This window comes from Silurus meridionalis, chromosome 3 (genome assembly GCF_014805685.1).
Source record: "Silurus meridionalis isolate SWU-2019-XX chromosome 3, ASM1480568v1, whole genome shotgun sequence".
Taxonomy (NCBI): domain Eukaryota; kingdom Metazoa; phylum Chordata; class Actinopteri; order Siluriformes; family Siluridae; genus Silurus; species Silurus meridionalis.
Window position 1 is genome coordinate 5,929,941 of NC_060886.1, and position 20,949 is coordinate 5,950,889.

The 20,949-nt window shown below is 38.2% G+C and overlaps 1 protein-coding gene across 1 annotated transcript in view; it reads right to left on the reverse strand.

Moving 5' to 3' along the window:
- Nucleotides 1-3,218: 3,218 nt before the first annotated feature.
- The window catches only part of znf385b (zinc finger protein 385B), a 96,591-nt gene continuing 78,860 nt past the window's right edge, over nt 3,219-20,949 (reverse strand). The window contains 4 exon segments of the mRNA XM_046845653.1: nt 3,219-4,429; nt 5,854-5,955; nt 7,903-8,084; nt 10,224-10,487. Coding sequence (XP_046701609.1) covers nt 4,217-4,429; nt 5,854-5,955; nt 7,903-8,084; nt 10,224-10,487 — 761 coding nt within the window. The 3' untranslated portion in view covers nt 3,219-4,216.

Consider the following 20,949-nt stretch of genomic DNA (forward strand, 5'->3'; position numbering starts at 1 on the left):
GCTTTCTATTAGAATCAATAATCTCCAAAAAAATTTGTTTTATGCATTTTATGTTTAGAAAAAAGTATTGTACAGTATCATTTTGGGAAAAGGAAAATCATTCAAATATATTATTTTTTATTGAAAAGGAAATGTTATGTACATCCTCTCATACATACATACATAATCATGATCTATGAAATAAAGAATTCTCTGTGAATCAGGGTTTTCTCCTTCTGATACTTTTTTTTTTTTTTTAAATACAAATAAAAATGTTTCTAGATCTCTTAGCACCTCCTTCCCTTCATAAATTACAAGTATTGCAACTGTTTAGGTAAACATTAAATACACTATGGAGAATATAGACAACGGGACGTTCTGTACATTATTGCGTTGGTAAAGAGCTGCAGAGTTAGTGCAGGTTAGATCCCAATCAGGATTCAACACAAAAATGATAGACGATGGGTTTACGCTTATTTCATTACTATTATAATGGAAAACGGGAAATGATCAAATCTAATATATATATATTTACTCTGGGTGTATGCATGTGTATGCATGTGTATGCATGTGTGGGTGTGTTATACATATTTTCCAGACGATAAGAGGCACTTTATTTGCCTGTGTGTCAGTTTTACGTACACCAAAAACCATCAAAAATCTTCAGAAAGCAACAACAATTTCACAAAGTAATAAAACGTCATTGCATGACTGGTTTATAATCATTAATGATTATTTATTGGGATAATGTTTCAGTTACACACGGCTGTTTATCAGAGCACTCTATTAGGGTCCCCATTTTGAACAAGAGTGTTAAGCTAGATAGGCAATGGGGGTCATGTCTAGCTACTGTAAAACTGATAATGTTTTACCTCATAAACACTTTATTTTATCAAGCAACTGTAGCTTTGTATGCTAAGCTTTCCCATGGACAACCCCACTTTCTGTAAAATATCTGAAATATTGAAGTTTTAATCTTGCTAATTATTTAGTCATAAATGGCCAGCTAGCTATTTAATACAGAGCTATTGTTTTACAATGATACTAGCTAGATAAATCCTATGTATTGTGTTCAGGGAATATAGTCAGGTCAAGTCAAATAGGCGTTTATTGTCATTCCAACCATTAACAGTGCAGTACACAAATGAAACAACATTCTGCCCAGAAGCTGTTCTACCAAAAACGTGGTTGAACTATTGATACTGTGCCTGTACTAGATTAATTGAAGCTGTACTACCATATTTTTTGGTTGTACTGCCATATTTTCTTTGCTGTACTACCATATTTGTGGCTGTACTACCATATTTACAGCTATCTGAACATATTTCTTTAACAATACTACAATATCTATAGTTTTACTACCCTATTTGTACTACTGTAATATACTCCAGTGGCAGCAATTTCTGGAACACTACCACAGCTAGATAGTGTATGCTAGCTAGATTTAGTAAATGGGTGCTGGGTTTTGAAATAAAAAAATATATATATGTGCAAAATGAATTGAATTCTCAATAATATTTGAGATGATGGAACAGCATCTACAGAATGAGGGGGAGCTAGAAGATTTAAAAGGTGCTCTGCCATAGCTGCAGTGTGCTAAATTTAGGCTAGGTGATAGCACTGTTTGGCAGGAAAATTAGCATCGGTGTAGTGGCAGTGAACAGATATATAAAATATTTAAAAATATAAAGAAGACAATGAGGTTTTGAGCAGGAAGCAGCACAGCCCTGAACTGCAGCAACTCTAGCAGAAAGAAAAAATAGCCAACACCAATAAAGGGTGCTAAACCCTTAATGCAAGGACAAACATGAAGTTAAAATATTGGGTATATTGGTGTAACTGCACAGATTTATTAACTCGAAAGCTGGGCATTGTGAGATTTATGAATCATATAACAAACTGGGAATGTGATATTTGATTCTATGATGAAGGTCCTCGAACAATAGAGCAGTGATTAAAGAAAATTACTAAACCATCAGTCTGATGTGATCCAGACTTCTGCAAACCAACAAACAATATTTTGCATTCTACATTTGTGGTTGTGGTACGGTCCTATCATATTTTTGACTGCACAACCATATTCTTTGACTGTACTACCATATTTGTGGCTGTGCTGCTGCAGCTTTACTGCTGTAATTTAAGCTGAACTACCATATTATTTGGCTGTACTACCATATTTACTACTGTAAATGTACTACCATTTGTTCAGCTGCATGACCAAACAACATTCCCCCAGAAGCTCTTTACCATGTGTTACTGTACTACCATATCTGTTGTTGTACTTTTGAAATTGTGGCTGTACTACTGTAATTGAAACTGTACTACCATATTTGTGATCGTATTACCAAAATTGTGGCTGTACTACTATAATTGAAGCTGTACTACCATATTTGTGGCTGTACTACTACAAATTTTCACCCGTATGACCAAACAACATTCCCCCAGAAGCTGTACAACCATATGTGTACCTGTACTACCATATCTGTGGTTGTACTTCTGAAATTGTGGCTGTACTACTGTAATTGAAGCTGTAATACCAAATTCGTGTTTGTACTTCCGAAATTGTCGTTGTACTACAGTAATTGAAGCTGTACTACCAAATTTTGGGGCTGTACTACCATATCTGTGGCTTTGCTACTGCAACTGTAGCTGTACTACCATATTTTCAGCTGTATGACCAAACAACATTCCCAAGGAGCTGTACTGTTTATGGTTGTACTACCCTATTTGTGGCTGGATGACCATATCTGTAACTGCACTGGAATATTTGTGATGGTACTACTGTATTTGTAGCTGTACTGCCATATTTGTGCCATATTGTGTCTGTACTACCTTATTTAGTATTGGTAGTACCATATTTGTAGCTGTGTTGCAGTATTTTATGGATGTACCACCATATTTGAAGCTGCCTCTACCCCGTTTGTGAATGTACTGTCGTTTTTGTTGATTTACTATGCTATTTCAGGCTATACTACCATATTTGTAAGGGATTCTCCCAAATTTGTAGGTATGCATTACTAATCCTGTGCTATCCCTTTACTAAATAAGTAGCTTTATTTACTGGTGTGCATGTTGCATTATGTATGCAACTCACAATTAAAGATTCTTTCACAATGTGTATTTTACATCAGATCAGGCAGGAAATCATATGGTGTAAAGCAAGCTAAAGCAGAGAGAATTTACTGGGCTGTGTCATACACTGTGGGGCAACTTATCATCTGGAAAATACGGCACATGGACATGATTGGTCAGTTTATTTCCTGTGATATTTTTAATAAATGAAAAATGACACTCAGCATCCGCTCTGGTGTTACAGATTCGTTTGTGTGTGTGTGTGTGTGTGTGTGTGTGTGTGTGTGTGTGTGTGTGTGTGTGTGTGTGTGTGTGTGTGTAAGAAAATAAGAGATAAAAATCCTGTATTTCTTTCAAAGAAAGGAAGCCTAAATAATTAAAACAAGTCTGATACTAACAATCAAAAATCCATTTTACGAATAGAAATAAAGGAAATGTGGAAATCAGTGATAAGTGTGTGTCATAAGTGTGTTTCTGTGATCTGGAGGATTCTGTAATTAAAGAATTAGCCTTGCGCTCAGTGTTTTATTCAAATGAAAATGAGATTTCTAGAGCAAAAGAGTGAAGTGTAAAGACTGCAACCCAACAAGTCAACGATGAAATTTCCTTCAGAGGCTCGATAAAGAAACTACATAACATCAAAAAAACAAAACAAAACATGGAAAAGTCCAGCACAGGTGATGAAGCATCATCGACTACACGATACAAGACGGCACACATTCCCTGACCACACCGAGCCACTGAACGCAACACGTAGCATCTGATTGCTACAGGTTCGCGATTGTTAAACTTTTTTTCCCCCTGTATATATGTATATATATATCCAGAAGAGTTTGTTCCATCGAAGAGGAAGACCACGATCATTCAAGTCGTTCAGGAAGCAGGTATTCTTTTTTCGTTGTTCCTTTCGCAGGAATCCAAACACGCCTCGAGCACCTCATGAGAACTTGGACCGTAAAGAGGAAGAGGATTTTCTTTTTCCCTCTACAGGAATTCAAACACTCTTCCTCAAGTAGCACATGAGGATTTTGGACCATCAATAAGTTCTGGATTTTTTATTTTTTTTTGTAAAACAACTACTTCTCTCAGGCTGTGACATCTCTATGAATATTCTTTGCCTGAGAACCCAGAGATCAGAGGATCAGCCTCACGTCCTCATCAATACTCAGTACGGGGTAAACAGGATGGAGCTGCTGGAGGGCCGGATGGGCCCCGGAGCACCTCGCAAGAAGGAGGCTGGCAGCGCCGGTGTCTGAAAGATGGAGGTGTTGGGACGTGGATGGAGCGAGATGGAAGGAATCGTAGTGGAGGAGAACGGAGTGGAGATGAAGGCAGGAGAGATAGGTTTCACAAGGTCCTTCTGGAGAGCGAGCTTAGCCTGGAGAAAGAAAAAGATACCAAATAAATAAGAATTCTAAAGAAATCAATAAATATACATTCAAAAATTAGATCAATTACTTTTAACCTTTTTGAAACAAATGTTTAAAACAACAATTTTGATGTACATGATCAGGCATAACATTAAGACCATCGACCTAACATTGTGTTCGCCCCAATTTTTCCTGCCAAAACACTTCTTTGTCAGCATTTTGAAGTTAAAGCTGTCATTTGTGTTTGCCAAGTAAAACTGATTGAATCGAAAAAAATAATGGTTTGTTTTTCTATATACTGTAATTTCCGGACTATAAAGCGCACCCATATATAAGCCTGAATTTGACAAAGATGTTTATTTTAAACATAAATAAGCCGCACCTGTCTATAAGCCACAGGTGTCTACATTGAAACTAATGAACTTTACACAGGCTTTAACGAAAAACAGTGTCTGTTACACGGTGTAACGGGTGAAATATGTTGTGGCTCCTTTAAGAGCAGAGTGGTATTTTGGGAATAGCATGCCACTGCATTTTTCCGCTATTACTGCATGTGTGCAAGACCAAGGAATATGTCCTTATTATTTTCTGATGCTCATTTCTAAGTTTCTTTGACTAACCCGTAACGCTGTTGCCAAGAAAAATAAAAAAGCACGAGTTTTTTCAAACCTGTCTGTGCTTATATGATTTCTGTTGCAACTTGAGTTAGCGAGCTCTCCCTTCACCCAGACTCAACGCGTTACAAGTATGTAAAGTATGTATTGTATCTAAACAGTAGCCTACCAAGTAAGTCATTGTTCACTGTCTTCCTCCTTCCTTTCACAACTATTTCTTTCGGGAGTTTATCTTTTGGCATCGTCGTGCGTTTAAAAAAAATTTTTTTCTCCTGTGCAAGAACATGATCTTACTTCCACACCCACCCTACTCCTGCGGAATTCACCCTTTTCCCAGAGATGAAGATCTCTGATCTGTTGGCGTTTTTGACATCCACGACATATTCCAGAAGTGGCAGAAATGAGCCAGTCTTAAAACTTTTTGATACCACATCGTATTATGCCATACATGTCCATGTGCTTGAGCTGTTACTACAGAAACGACGTTAGAAAAAGATACCTGTGTTTTGTATAAAGAAAAGTTTAACTCTGGACTCTATAGACATCATTACATCCATTTTTCTGTCAAGCAACATAACAGGCTTCGGGGTAATATGTTTTACATTATATATGTAATAAAATGTACTGCAGTGTAGGAGGGGTCATGTAGTTCAGGGCCAGAGTTTTATATCCAGGCACATTAACCACCCTGGAACGTATTATTAGCATCTGTTAGCGAGCAGACGAACGTGCGAGTTTGGCTCGTGCGGCTGATCCCTGACACATGAGCATCTCTTGATAAAAGCGTTTGATTACGAAGTTGATAAATAATGCATTACTGCCAAGGAGTTGGAGCTGCGCTGCTGCTTGTTGTAAGGGCTGTATTTGGGCTTCAGAGGTTTTCCTGCCACCCGGTCTTTGTGCCTTCTGCTGGAGATATGCTGCGAAAAATTGAAAAAAATGATAAGTTGAGCAATTTGTGTACAATTTATTTATGTGCTGAATATCAACAAAATATATCGAAAGAAAACTTGGATAAAAATGACATCTACACAGTTTTCCCTGCAAAACATATCAGCTAAAGTATGCTTAGTGTCTGTAGTTACTTTATTTACTTCAGTTTTGTCCGGAACTATGAGGCTAATGGAGCGAAGGGAACATTTTACTATTAGCTGAACAAGCGGCATTAGTTCCAGTGATGGAAAGCTGTAATACTACAGCCAACAAAGACATCCAATACAATCATGTGCTTCCAACATCAGAGTTTGGGGAAAAAACACATAGGGGTACAGATATGAAAGATGAGTCCAAGATTTTGTCTTTAACAGAAGAACTTGTGCAAGACAAAGAACAGGAGAGAAGATGTTAGCAGACTGCTTCACCCCCACAGTCAAACATGGAGGTGGAAGCTTAATGGTTTGGGGTTGTTTTGGAGCAGGGAGGGTTGGAGACTTATTCCAGGTGAAAGGAACCATCATGGCAACCATTCCATACTTTAACACCGTGCAACTCCATCTGGATTGCGGCTCAATGAAACTGACTTCACTATACAACAAGACAATGAGCTGAAGTGTACATTCAAGGTCTAATTTAGAGAGCAAACATTAGGCTGGGATGTTATCTATCATGGAATGGTCTGCCCAGTCACGCACTTAATTCCTATTGAACTTGTCTGGGATGAACTGAATCACAAGGTAAGAAAGAAATCCCCAATTAGTGAGTAGTAAGTTGTACAAGAGGAATGGCAAAGAATTTCAGCTGAATGTTCAGAGAAACAAAAAGTGTGTAAAGCTGTTATTTAAGCTAAGGGTGGAACTTTCAATGAAAATATAGTGGAACATCTGTGCATTTATCCGTCTCCATACCCCCCAGTCCTCTACATCTGTCTTTTCAACCCAACTACCTGCATGTCTTCCCTCACCACATCCATAAACCTCCTCCTTGGTCTTCCTCTTTTCCTCCTTCCTGGTGGCTCCATCCTCAGCATTCTCCTACTGATATACCCCATGTCCCTCCTCTGCACATGTCCAACTCATCTCAATCTCACCTCCCTCACCTTGTCTCCAAAATGTCCTACATGCGCTGGTTCTCGAATAAACTCGTTTCTAATCCTGTCCATCCTCATCACTCCAAATGAATCTTCATCTCTATTACCTCATAGTTGATATATAGTGTTCAAATCAAAATCAAATCAAATTTTACTTGTCACATACACAGTCATATAGAGTACATGTAGTGAATGCTTTTAAAGACTTTTTAAAAGTCCAAAATGTAAAAGAATAATAATTATTATAACTTAAAACTTAAATCTAAATATATGGTATACAATTCTAAAGTGTAAATAAAAGTATAAAGTATAACTATACAGTAAAAATATATATACAAAAATAAGACAGAAAGGGATGGGTATGAATATGACAGATATTGACAGTCGTCTAGATTTTGTTGCATATAAACAAAAGGAACATGCATATGGCTCTCAAAAACCAAAAAATACTAGGTGTTTCCAAACTTTTGACATGCCTCTGTGGATTACATTTGGACATATTTATGTATATTTCATTTATTCTGGAAATACTGAGTATGAGGCAGCGAGACAAATCAGTTTAGTACAAGAAAAAGATTTCCTCAATGTATGAAGTATATTAGGAAGGAAGGAAGGAAGGAAGTGTTAATAAACAGTCATTCAGTAAGTCATATAGTAATTGCTGATAAATATTTGCACCTGTCTAATAAAGAACAGTTTGTTATACTGTTATTTTGTATCTATTTTTAAAAATATTTTTATATTTACCTTGTAATATTTAAAATGTAATTTTACCACGTGATTTTTTGGTATATAATAATTAGACATTTGGTTTTAAATGAGATGAGGTTCAGTCACACACCTGTTTGAGCTGAATCTCCGAGTTAACGTGGACGTCGCAGATCTCACAGTGGAACGTTTTGTTCTGTAATCCTGAACCCTTCAGAACGTTGGCCTGCATTTTGAGTTTGGAGCCGGGTCTAGGGTAGGCTTTAATAGGGCCAGCTCCGTTTCTCGCCTCCAGCATGGTTTTGTGCTTCGAGCCTGCCGTGAAAGATCAGAGCAGGCATTGTGTGACATCTCAGTCCTGTCAGGAAGAATTATCTAAACCAGGTTTAACCTTCATGTTCTGGTCATTGAGCAGTGTGTGTTCTAATCACACATCATATCTCATTTCCTTTGCAGTAACAAACATGGCACATAGGGATACTACTTTTACACCTTTTTGTATCACTAGTATAAAAAAAGAAAGGAAAAAATAAAAAAATAAATTATATATATATATATATATATATATATATATACACATACAAACATATATATGTATGTGTGTGTATATATATATATATATATATATATATATATATATATATATATATATATATATATATATACACACACACATACAAACATATATATGTATGTATATATGTGTGTATATATATATATATATGTATATATGTATGTGTGTATATATATATATATATATATATATATATATATAAAATTTACTTGTGATTAATCGCAACTGAATTGCACATTTCTATCTGTTCTAAATGTAGCATAAATTAATACTTATCAAGTTTTTCATACACTAATCAACATATGCACAGACAAATACGAATGCTTTATGTAAATGTACGTTTATTAGTGAAACCAAACTCAACGTAGAGCATGGAAAAAAAAATTCTTGTAAATGTTTTAAAGTAATTATGGTGTTTTAAATTATGTAAATCATCAGGACACCAAAGGAACTTTTGCTATGTTTCCACACGGACGGTTTTAATTGCCGGATGTGTGCACTATGCGGATTTTGGTGCTGATTTGAGACTCGGTGCATCAGTAAAACAAAAAGTGATTCAAAACTATTTTTCGGTGGATTTTATATATTTTGTAAATGTCTTGAATAAATGTGCGTTGAAGGTTTTAATTTTGCCTCTTTTATATTTAGTTATTTATTCATTTATTTATTTATATTTTGAAAAAAAATGGTCAAACAGAAACGCAGAAATGCGTTAATCGCGCGATAATAAAACGAGTGAATTTGCGTAACGCGTTATCACTGCAATAATTTTGACAGCCGAATATACACTATACTTATAATTATGCAAAAAGCTGCTTTTTGAATATTTATGAGTCAAACACTGATTGGTTTCTATTACAATTATTAAATAATTATGAGCCCAAAACTACTACTACTACTACAAAACAAAAAAAAAATTCACACAAATATGACCACGTGTATTGTGTTGAGTTCGAGTTTCTTCATCATTTATTCCTCTCTAAATGTTCTGTTGAACTGATGCTAAACTATATGTTTGTGATCAGTAGATACACCAAGCGCCAATCAGAACAAGTTCAGAACAGCGTGCGCTCGACCCCGATTGGTGGATTGCTGTGTGATTGACCAGTTTTTATCCACTCATAAATAATAACGAACGACTGATTTCTATTTTTGATATCTATTTTCATCTATCTTCCTGCTACTTTCAGTGATGCGGCTGAAATGTCAAACACCACAGAACCACATTTTTCTGCCTCACAAAGTCGGACACCACCAACCCAAACAGCAAACCGAGTGAGCTCAGACATATTGCTAAACCAGGACACAGAGTTACAGCCCCAAGCCTGGCAAGAACGACAAATGAAAAGAAAAAAAAACATCAAGTGACACTAACAACTGCCAGATGCCACAATCCATCGTGTGGGAAGAACACAAAAAAACCCCAAGGATGGGAGATCTACCATCCATGCCTGGTCTTGGAGTTGCACCACAAGGGTAAGATGGCAGATGCTCACCACACACTATACTACCACAGAATGAAATGTAAAAGGCAATTACCACTCAACACTGTGAACACTGCACATCCATATTCATTAGCAGCATAGGCAATGCGACCTAAAAATATCACATTTCCTTCAGCGAGTCTGCGATGTTCTTTCAACGTCATGGAAATTTGGCTCCGATCATTTTAACCATATCTGGTCGAGCATTCTAAATATATCAATTAACACCTCAATGATGATTTTTTTTTTTTTGGAGCTTGATGAAACACGTCCTTGTGACAGGACAAACACAGCAGGGAGTGAGAGACCCGAGGCCCGTTCTGAGCAGTCGGTGCTAATGAGAGCGGGTAACACAAGGGAGGCTGGCGGGGAAAGATGCCAAATGTTTGCCCGCACCTGTGTTGTGAGCTTCTAGCTGCGACAGGGAGTTGACAGCCACTTTACACAGAGAGCAGTAGAGCAGTTTCTTGGCTTTCTCCTCCTCTGATTCTGCGCTCAGTTCGGCCTGGTTCGCTTTGGGACTGGTCTTGTGCTCCACCGGCATGCTCGAGGGTGCTGGACTCGGCTTACTGGGGCCCGATGCTAATGGAGAGACAGGCACCAGGAACTGTGGAGAGACGGGGGCTTTTGTAGCGCTGGGCGGTTCTGCACTTTTCTCACCTGGAGAGAGAGAGAGAGAGAGAGAGAGAGAGAGAGGTATGGAAAGAGTCAAGAGAGAAAAAAGGCAGAGACAGAAGGAAGAGAAAAAGAGAGAGATACATTAATGAGAGGAAGAGAGACAGGAAATTCATGGAAAGAGTAAAGAGAAATGAGACAGAAAGAAGGGAAACAGAGTAAAATAAATGTGCGAAAGACAGAGAGATACATGGAAAGAGTGAAGAGGAAAAGAAACAAAGTCCGAAAGAAGAGAAACACAGAAACATAGACAAGAAAGAAAGATAGATAGAGAGAGAGAGAGAGAGAGAGAGAGAGAGAGAGAGAGAGAGAAAGAAAGAAAGAAAGAAAGTGAGAAAGAGTTAGGAATCAACATAATGTCCTCCAGAGAGTTAGAAAAAGAAAAGAAATTGTTTACAGGATGAGTCATTTGGCCATATTACATCAAATTAAAATACAGTCTTGTGTGTGCTGAAATAAGCAAATAAGCCATGGGGCTTTTTCTATTAAAATAAGAGAGAGAGAGAGAGAGAGAGAGAGAGAGAGAGAGAGAGAGAGTTTCTAAAAATAAAATAAAAGAAGAAAAATACCCCAAAAAAAAAAAACAGTCTGGGGTTAACGTGGATGAGACGGAGGGAGTCAGTGATGTAAACATGACTGAGAACAGAGACATTCCTGATCACCTGATCATCATCTTGTCTCTGATTGTGTTCTATATGGTGGATCTTCAGCCTGGATACATTCAATAGAGAACAACATTTTAAATGATTTTGTATTAATATATTAATATGATGTGAGGTTCAGTTACCAGCGTGACACTAAAACAGGTAGTAGTAATGACCACTTTTTACTTAAGTACAAACTTCTTTACTTTAACTTGAGTGAAAAAGTATAGTATCGGTACTTCAACGTTTACCAGTCTTCTAAAACGTGAGTATCTGTACTTTTACTGGAGTAAAGGATGTGTGTAATTTTGGCATCTCTGATCTCAGTACTGGCAGTCTACCAGTTATTGGGTAGAGATACTTAGTAATGAAATTGAGAGAATGTATAACCAACTATAACAGGGCAATAAGCATAAAAACATATCACCACCTTTGCACCGAGCATTATGCAAGCTTTGCGCATTAAACTATATATAAACACAGTAAGCATCTCTTTAGTAGTATAAAAAATGGTGTTTTAATGATCCCAGTATGGCCATATACTGTACTATACTATGGAAATAGTCACTAGTCACAACATTTACAGACATTATCAATATCACTGAGCAGTTGAGGGTTAAAGGCCCAGTAGCAGTTAAGTAATCTGACCAAAGTCTGGATTTGGGTGAAGTAAAGTGTGCTTCAATGTGTCTTGATAGATTGATGTATGTAATATTTTCTGTTTATGTGGGATATTCTGTATTGTGTTTATTCAATTCAACTCAATTAATTTTTATTTGTATAGCACTTTTAACAATGAACATTATCTCAAAGCAGCTTTATACAGAAAATGTGGTGATTAAAAGTGAATATGTTCTTTATAAGTAAGTTATGAGTTGGCCGGTGATGGTGAAATATTCAATCACGAACACTGCAACTGGTTCCAACGTGTCAAGTATCGGTGATGTGGATGAATTTCCACACAGAGTTAGATTTAAACCGACTTCTCTCAGCATAGAGTTTAGGACCGACTTTAGCCTCTGACTCACAATCCCACGTACAGTACAATCAGCTGGCGCAACAGGCAGCAGTTTGGTAATTCAGACAGAAACAGACAAAGAGAGAGGAAGAAATAGAAAGACATAAGACAGTCATGAGGTGTCCAGAACATTGCACATACCAGTGACTCATTTTAACTTCTCAAATATGAATTTGTCAGCAGAGATAGTGTTGTACTCTGTGAGCATTGTATTGTCTTATATGGAATTGTATAAGGCTTATTGGGAAGAATGGGGTGTTGCTCTAGTTTCTATATTTATTTCTATAGTTCTTGCTGCAGTAGAGCTGGAGATTTTCTTTCCCTGCCACTCCAGATGATGAAATGGCTTTCAGGGCTGGACTCATCTCAAATGATGTGACAATCCCCCAATAGCAACCCCCAGAAAAAGTGCTCTCATGGTGGTAGATTCTGTACAGAACTATGGCCAAGACCTCCTGTAATCATTCAGGATATGTGATCTGATAAGATTATGCATACTTTTTTCTTGTTTGTCTTAGTCTAGGGTATAGTATATAGAAATAAATATATATATATATATATATATATATATATATATATATATATATATATATATATACTCACAGAAATATATATATACTCACAGAAGTGGGTAGTAAATATGTACTGCTATACAAGCTGCCCATTGTCTATACTAAAATATATTCAAGTTTCATTTCTAAAGTATTGTCCCCTGAGAAGATACTAAAATGGTTGCTGAAATGTTATAGGTGTCACTTTTGTGAGATACTGTGTGTGTATACACACACACACACACACACACACACACACACACACACACACACACACACAGTATCTTACAAAAGTGACACCCCTCACATTTCAGCAACCACTATAGCTGTGTGAACAATTGTTTGAGATCCATTTTGTGTGTATTTATGTGAATCCGAGGTTAAACAATATACAAACGCGGAATGGTGCAAGAACTCTGTGCTTGCCTCTGGCTACTGGAGGCACTTTGTGAACACTATAGTGCTATTAGAGAACTGCAGAATGCTCACCCTGAGGGACTGTTTATTTTCGCTGTATATTTCAACCTTGCAAATCTTAAATCCGTGCTCCCTAAATTCTATCAGCATGTGGACTTTTTTAACAGGAAGGGGCAAACACACTGAATCTTGTTTACACAAGCATCCCTGGTGCGTACCGTGCGGAGCACCGCCACCACCTCGGTTACACAGACCACATCTTTGTTATGCTAATTTCACCATACAGACTGCTCGTCAGAAGCTCTAAACCAGTTCTGAAACAGGTGAAAACCTGGCCAACAGGAGCCACCTCCGTTCTTCAAGACTGTTTTAAGTTCACTCACTCATCAACTTGGAATACACATTATGCATTGATGACGTGACCATCTCCAAGACCATCACAACATGCTCCAACCAAAAGCCATGGATGACCGCAATGGTGCATGTGCTGCTAAAATCTAGAGCCTTCAGAGCAGGGGACAAGACGGCCTTAAGAATAGCAAGGGCCAAACTTCCAGGACAGCGGAAACATCAGCCGCATGTGGCAGGGCATCCAGGCGATTACGAACTCGGGTTAGGGTTAGCATAAGACAACCATGACGCCTCCCTCCCAGATGTGCTGAAAGATTTCTATGCTCTGTTTGAGGTGCAGAACAATGTGGCGGCAAGGAAGACCACCCCTTCTCCCAGTGACCAGGTGCTCTGTCTATCCACAGCTAAAGTGAGGAAAACTCTATGCAGGGTTAACCACAGATGTTTGCTGGACCAGACAACATTCCTGGCAGAGTGCTCAGGGAATGTGCCAGCAGCTAGTGAATGTCTTCACTGACATCTTAAATATTTCCCTGTGCAGCATAGTTGTTCTTACATGACTCAACACAATGACAATCATCCCTGTGGCTCAATGACTATCGTCTCATCACACTCATCGTAATTAAGTGCTTTGGGAGGATCGTCATAGGGCACATAAAGGCCGTCACCGACCTGGACAATAAGGACACATATGTACGAATGCAGTTTAGTTCAGCTATCAATCCCTGAACATCTCCCTCTGCAACTGGATCCGGGACTTCCTGACTGTGAGACCTCAGTCAGTCCGAAACAAGCACAGCATCTCCAGCACCACCACACTGGGACCACTCAGGGCTGTGTGCTCAGCCCACTGCTTTTCACGCTGTTGACTGACGACTGTGTAGCAATGCACCAGTCGAATCACATCACTAAGTTCTCCAATGACATGACAGTGGTGGGTCTAATCAGCGAAAATGTTGAGTCAGTATACTAAATGCAGGGGCAACAACTCAGAGTCTGGAGTAGAGTCAACAGCCTGTCCCTGAACGTTGACTCTAAAGAGATGCCTGTTGACTTTAGGAGAGCACAGAGCGCATATTCTGCACTGAACATTAATGGATCTTCCGTGGAGATCGTCAACAGCACCAAATTCCTTGGCAGAGACCTTCACCTGGTCACTCAATACCAGCTCAATCAGCAGGAAAGCCCAGCAGTGTCTACTTCCTGAGCACGCTGAGGAAAGTCCATCTCTGACCACGTTCTACAGAGGGACTATCGAGAACATTCTAAGCAGCTGCATCACTGCCTGATTTGAATTTCTAGTCTGTAGGGATTTATTGGAATGCACCTTAATTTTTTTTTTTTATTTCATTGCTATTAATGAGTAAAAGCTACACCTGTCAAAGAAAATTTTCAAGTTATTTTTTCTATATAAGGAGAATCATTTCTTTTACCTAACAATGTTTCTCGGTTTTGAAATACATCTCAGTTTTGACCATCACAAAACATCTGATGGCAAAATTGTCTTCAAGGTGATTCTACAACACTGAGAGTAAAAAAAGGTCCTAAGTAGCACTAATGATACTCAAAAGGGGGATTATCTGATGCTCTCTTGCCATCATAAAAAGCAGCCTTCCTTTTCAAAAAGTAAGACCTCTTCAGGAAGCCCAAACCCTTAACCATCAAGAGTCCTTGATGAATCAATTTTGTCTAAAGACATACACAACAGATGTTTATTCGATCTCAACTTTGAAAGCTTTCTGTAATGCGAGTTATATAGAACCTGCTGCTGTTGTCACTAATGAGACACAATAGTCTAAATGGCTACTAGCTAATTATGATTGCTGTAAATGTTTTTGTGATTTGCAACTCCATATTTCTTTAGGACAACCTCCATTCGGAATGCAGACAGGATTCTACAGAAATCAAAGCATAAGAAGAAACAAACCACACCACCAGCTTCATAATAAAAAAGCCCATCTTTCTTCCTGAGAAAGGCTTCTGGCAGACGCGATTATCCAGAGCGACTTACAACGGAGCAGCTCATGTTTAAGGGTCCTGGCTCAAGGATCCAGCTGTGGTAGCTTGGGGATGCTCGGATTTGAACTACTGACATTCCGATCCAAGGTCCACTGAGCTACCACTACCTACTACAATTAAACAAACACTGTCAATGAAACTTTCTGCACAAGTAACTGCTGCTGAACCACTAGTATTACAACGTTGTATAGTATTCACATTACACCGATCAGGCATTTCATTATGACAACCTGCCTAATATTGTGTTGGTCGCCTTTTTGCTGCCAACTGACCCATGGAGCATTAAAAGCAATTTCTTGCTGTTATTACAACTTCTTCAGCAGTTTGAGGTACAGGAGCTCGTCTGTTGGTTCAGACCACACAAACCAGCCTTCGCTCCCCACATACATCAACAGGCCTCGGCCGTCCACGACCCTGTTGCCGGTTCACCACTTTTCCTTCCTTGGACCACTTTTGATAGATACTGACCACTGCAAACCAGGAACATCCCACAAGAGCTGCAGTTTTGGAGATGCTCTGACCCAGTCGTCTAGTCCCAATTTGGCCCTCGTCTAACTCGCTTGATTCTTCACGCTTGCCCATTTTTCCTGCTTCTAACACACCAAATTTAAGGAAAAAATGTTCACTAATATATCCCACCCACTAACAGATGCCATGATGAAGAGATAATCAGTGTTATTCACATAATGCACCATCACTGTGTTTGTCTTATTGTGTTGTGTTACCTATATGTTCATTTATGTCGTTTAATGTAACACTTCGGTCCTGTAATGTTGTTTTGTTTCACTGTGTACAGAACTGTTTATAGTTAAATTTACAATAAAAGCTATGTTAAAATTCCGAGTATTGAGAACGAGAATAAATTGAGAGCAATACACCATTTTGCTAGTTTCTGTTAGCAGACTTGCACCTCTAAGTCTTCCATTTCTCTATTAAACTGTTGCTTTGTCACTTGCTTGTGAGGTTAAATTTGAATTAATAAAAGGCATGGAACATGAAACAAACCTAATAAACAAAGGAATTCTAGGAAAGCCACCAGATTATTAAAAAACCTACACTACAGATAATTTGCTATGTAATGGTCCCATGTTTTGTTAAACACGGTTTATCCGAGACATTTGGAAGCTATAACTTTGTCACTAAGCTTCTCAGAATTATGAGAAAAAGGATGCGCTGTTCTCAGACAGCCTCGTGTACAGACAGCACAGCGCTTCGCCATGCTTTCAGAGGTTACATAAAGAGAACACGCTTACGTAAATGGCTGGAGCTATTTTGATGATTCGGTCCCTGAGGTTTCCTGTGTGAAGCATCCTAAAGGTCTGAGATGATGCACAGCAGCAACAGCAGCAGGCCTCTGGGAGAGCGATGGTGCTTGGTGTTAGGAAGCTGCTGTAACAGAGAGGATCCACAGACCATCTGTGAAACCAGTTTGACGTTTGTTTTGGCCTGATTTGTGCCAAGATGCTGCATGGTAATGAGTAATAAATATACAGAACCCCAATCTGTCTGGCGATGAATATGTGGGACTTCTGAAGAGCGCGTCCCAGCAAGGGGTCACAAGATCTCATTTTTGTATTCTTTGAAATAGACTGTGAATCAGATCCAAATGGTTTATTACCATTAGAAGCTAGGAAAGGTATCATAATAACATGACTTGTAAAACTACCAAATGGCTAATATATTCTTAGCTAACTAGCACACAGAGATTCCGCAATACAATGTTCGACAAGTATCAACCATCAGGAGTCACTTTCAGACACTTCAAATACAAAACAAGGCGTCTATGACCTGTTGTACACCTATCTGGCCACAAGTTTCAAAATCGTCAAGAATATGATTGACTAGTCATAATTAGGCAAGATTTGTTTATTTTTTACATTGTTAATGTATTTATATTAGGGCTGTCAATCAACTGAAATGTTTAATCGCGATAAATCACACGATTGTCATGCATTAACTCACAATTAATCACACCTTAATCGCACATTTTAATCTGCTCTAAATGTACCTTAATTAATAATTTTCAAGTATTTAATCAGCATGGACAAATTTGGATGCTTTATGTAAATGTACATTTATTAGTGAAACCAAACTTAACATAAAGCATGAAGACAAAATATTCTTGTAAATGTTTTCAAGTAATTATGGTGTTTTAAATCACGTGAATCATCAGGACACAAAGCGAAACTTTTGTTATGTTTCCACACGGACGATTTTAATCGCCGGATGTGTGCATCATGGCGGATTTTGGTCTGGGGAATAGGGCTACAAGTCTCTGATCCATTACAACAGTAGATGGCGGTAATGCTCCACTTAAGAATGCAAACTGGCAATTAAGAAAACGAAGAAGAAGAATCATGGCGGTTTGTGTGTTGCATTGAAGGTTTAAATTTTGCCTCTTTTATATGTAAATATAAAACGGTCAAACAGAAACGCATGCTTTATTATCGCGTTTTGATCAAATTAGTGCCGTTGAAAAAATTTTTAATATTGTTATTAACGCGTTCATTTTAACAGCCTTAATTTATATACATTTTCACGTATCTCTACTTTGTCAAAGAATTATCATTTTGGAAAACTTTTTACTTCACTCCAGTTCAGAAAAACATGCCAAGACATATGAGGCGTTAAAGGAGAAACTCTGATGAGAGCATTTCCCCATGGTTCTGGTAAAGGTGTGTGTGGTGTTAGGGTTCTCTAACCGTGTTTCTGTAACTTTAGAAAACTTTCTTCTTAAAATGCTCTAATGGGCTGGAGAATGGAAAACTGAACTGCATCCATTATTCACATATACACTATAGGTTTGCTTTTTGAACATCCCATTCCACATAAAGTCTTCATTCACAGTTATAATAACCATCACTCTTCTGGGAGGGTGCAGTCAGCTTTCCAAATTAATTCCAACGGTGTTCACTGGTTGCGGTCAGACCTTTATAGCAGGCTATTCAAGATCTTCGAGTCATGTCAACCATATCTTCATGGAGCTGGCTTTGTGCACAGGAGCACTGCCATCCTATAAAGACATCCTATAATTGTGTTCCTGTATGTGTACTAAATATGTAGGTCTAATAGGTCAATACCTTTCCTTTTAATACTTTAGGCTATTCAAAAGCAAACACATTCACACTTTAAGAGTTCTAAGCAAACTAATATTCAGGCAAGAGTTAGTACTTTTACACAAGTACAGGAATTACTACTAATAAAGACTAATTTCGCACTTCAAAACATGGACAAACTTCTGCACCGGATGAGCTGTTCAGAGCAATTCATAATGACTTGATTGGAAAATCCATATACATTTTAAGGATTTATTACAAAGTCCTGTCTGAAGCCTCCAGGGGAAATAAACAAGGCTTTGACAAAACTATATTGTTATTTGGTGGTAATGGAAGCAAAATTGCTTTCATTGAGTGGAAGTAAGGGATTTTTTGGCCATTTATAAAATGCAAGGATCGAGAAATAGTTAGCATGTGTGACTTTATTTTAGTAAAGAAATATACACCTACTGCCTCGTATAGAGCGTATATGACGAACGCGTCATGTTTTCTATATAGGATATCAAACAATCATATTGGGTTCTGCAGTATATGCAGTGAATAGACTTGCACATGTCCATGTAAGGCATCTATTCTTGTATTTACCCCTCTTTTTTGTGAGGAAGATGGGGGGCACCAAACATAATGTTACATACCCCTCAGCAAATGTGCAGCTGCACCCCTAGTGGTGGCATGATGAGGCCTAGAGTTAATACTTGCAATCCAAAGTTAACAAAAACTTTCTTTTGGCTGCTCCCGTTAGGGGTTGCCACAGCGGATCCTCCGCACGTTTGATTTGGCATATGTTTTACGCTGGATGCCCTTCCTAACGCAACCCTCCCCAATTTATCCGGGCTTGGGACCGGCACTAAAAGTGGCTGGGGATGGTTCCCTGACCGGGGATCCAAAGTTGATTTTCCTAAATGTCTAAAATGGACCAACATGCTGGAACAGGATTGGGTCTTCTAGTTCAAGTGAAGGGAGAATTTCATGCTACAGCATCCAAAACAGACATCCTAAACAATTGTGTGCCTCTGACTTTGTGCTCATAGCTTGGGAAAGGCCACATACTGTATGGCTGAAAAAAGTGCGGTTTCCAATACTTTTGTCCATAAAGTATATTTTTGCACCATTAAAATAAATATTTGCTCCTGCATGCATCTCAGTCCTTATTACATGACACATAATTTATCTTTTATATTATAGCAGCTATATAATATTAGTTTATTCTCCAAAACGTTCCCAGAAAAGAGGGAAAATGCATTTCTGTTTCAGGAAGTCCAAAGTGTAAACCCAAACTACCACTTAAGCAAATACATAATTTGAACACAAATTTCATGTATATTATTTCAAAAAGTCTCCTAATGTCTGTCCTACTGCTTTAGTTTCATACTGTACGATTCTGTGGCGTGTAAATAAGAAGAAAACCAGGTACAAATGCAAACAAATTATTCAATTTAACTACAAAATAAACACATGAAAACCAAAACATTCAAAGAAACAAAGAACAAGGAAACCTGAACCATGGAATGAGCCACGCAACAACCACAAACATAACACGTCCCACGTGAGACAATGACTGCTGTGAATGGTGAGCTTATATACAAGTGATAATGAGCTGTGAATTGGAATCAGGTGAAAAAAAAAAAATCACGTGACATGGTGCAGTGGCTTGGGGGAAAGAAATTCTGTGTCTCATTTGGTATAATCCTTACACTTTGTTTTTATTTACTTCTTTATATTGAAGTGATGATGTTATATTGTTGGCTGAAAAAAACCCAGGGAATGTCTTTATGATCTCCTTGTTTTGCACAGCAGTACAATAACAATAAAGTCTTCCATTCCCCGTGTCCTGAAAGCTCAACAAAACACCTTTCGTATTATCCTGACCCTGGAGACTTTCATTTTCTGGTAGAAAGTCTTTACCATTTCTCAGATTAGGCTGCAAGTCTGCTATACAAATCCCTGTCAATGAGTTTATAGAAACAATGATCAATCAAAAAATTGTAGCAGGCGCGATTTTTAAAGCTACTGTTCCAAAAAAAGGATCTGCACCATCTGACTAATCGTGACTATAAGTTAGATTTATCATGGCTCAGAAAACAGATTACTCTTGGTCCAAATGGTCCAGCTTCCTCTGGCCTGCATATCGGCGCCCAATGCCAGCAATCAGCTCATGCGATTCGCAAACCATATCGCAGGCATATGGAGCAGAACTTGCAGCTGTGCCACATCTGTCCAAATCTGTACTAGCATCAGATCTACTTGATTGCATTTAAGCCATTTTTTTGGCTCAGGTTCCTAACACGACAAATTATATTAGCCATCTTTTGGCTGAGAATTATTAGTGCAGAAGCAGTAATTCTAGGAGCTGACGCTCGGTGTTTAGGTAACTGGCTCATTTACGCTTTC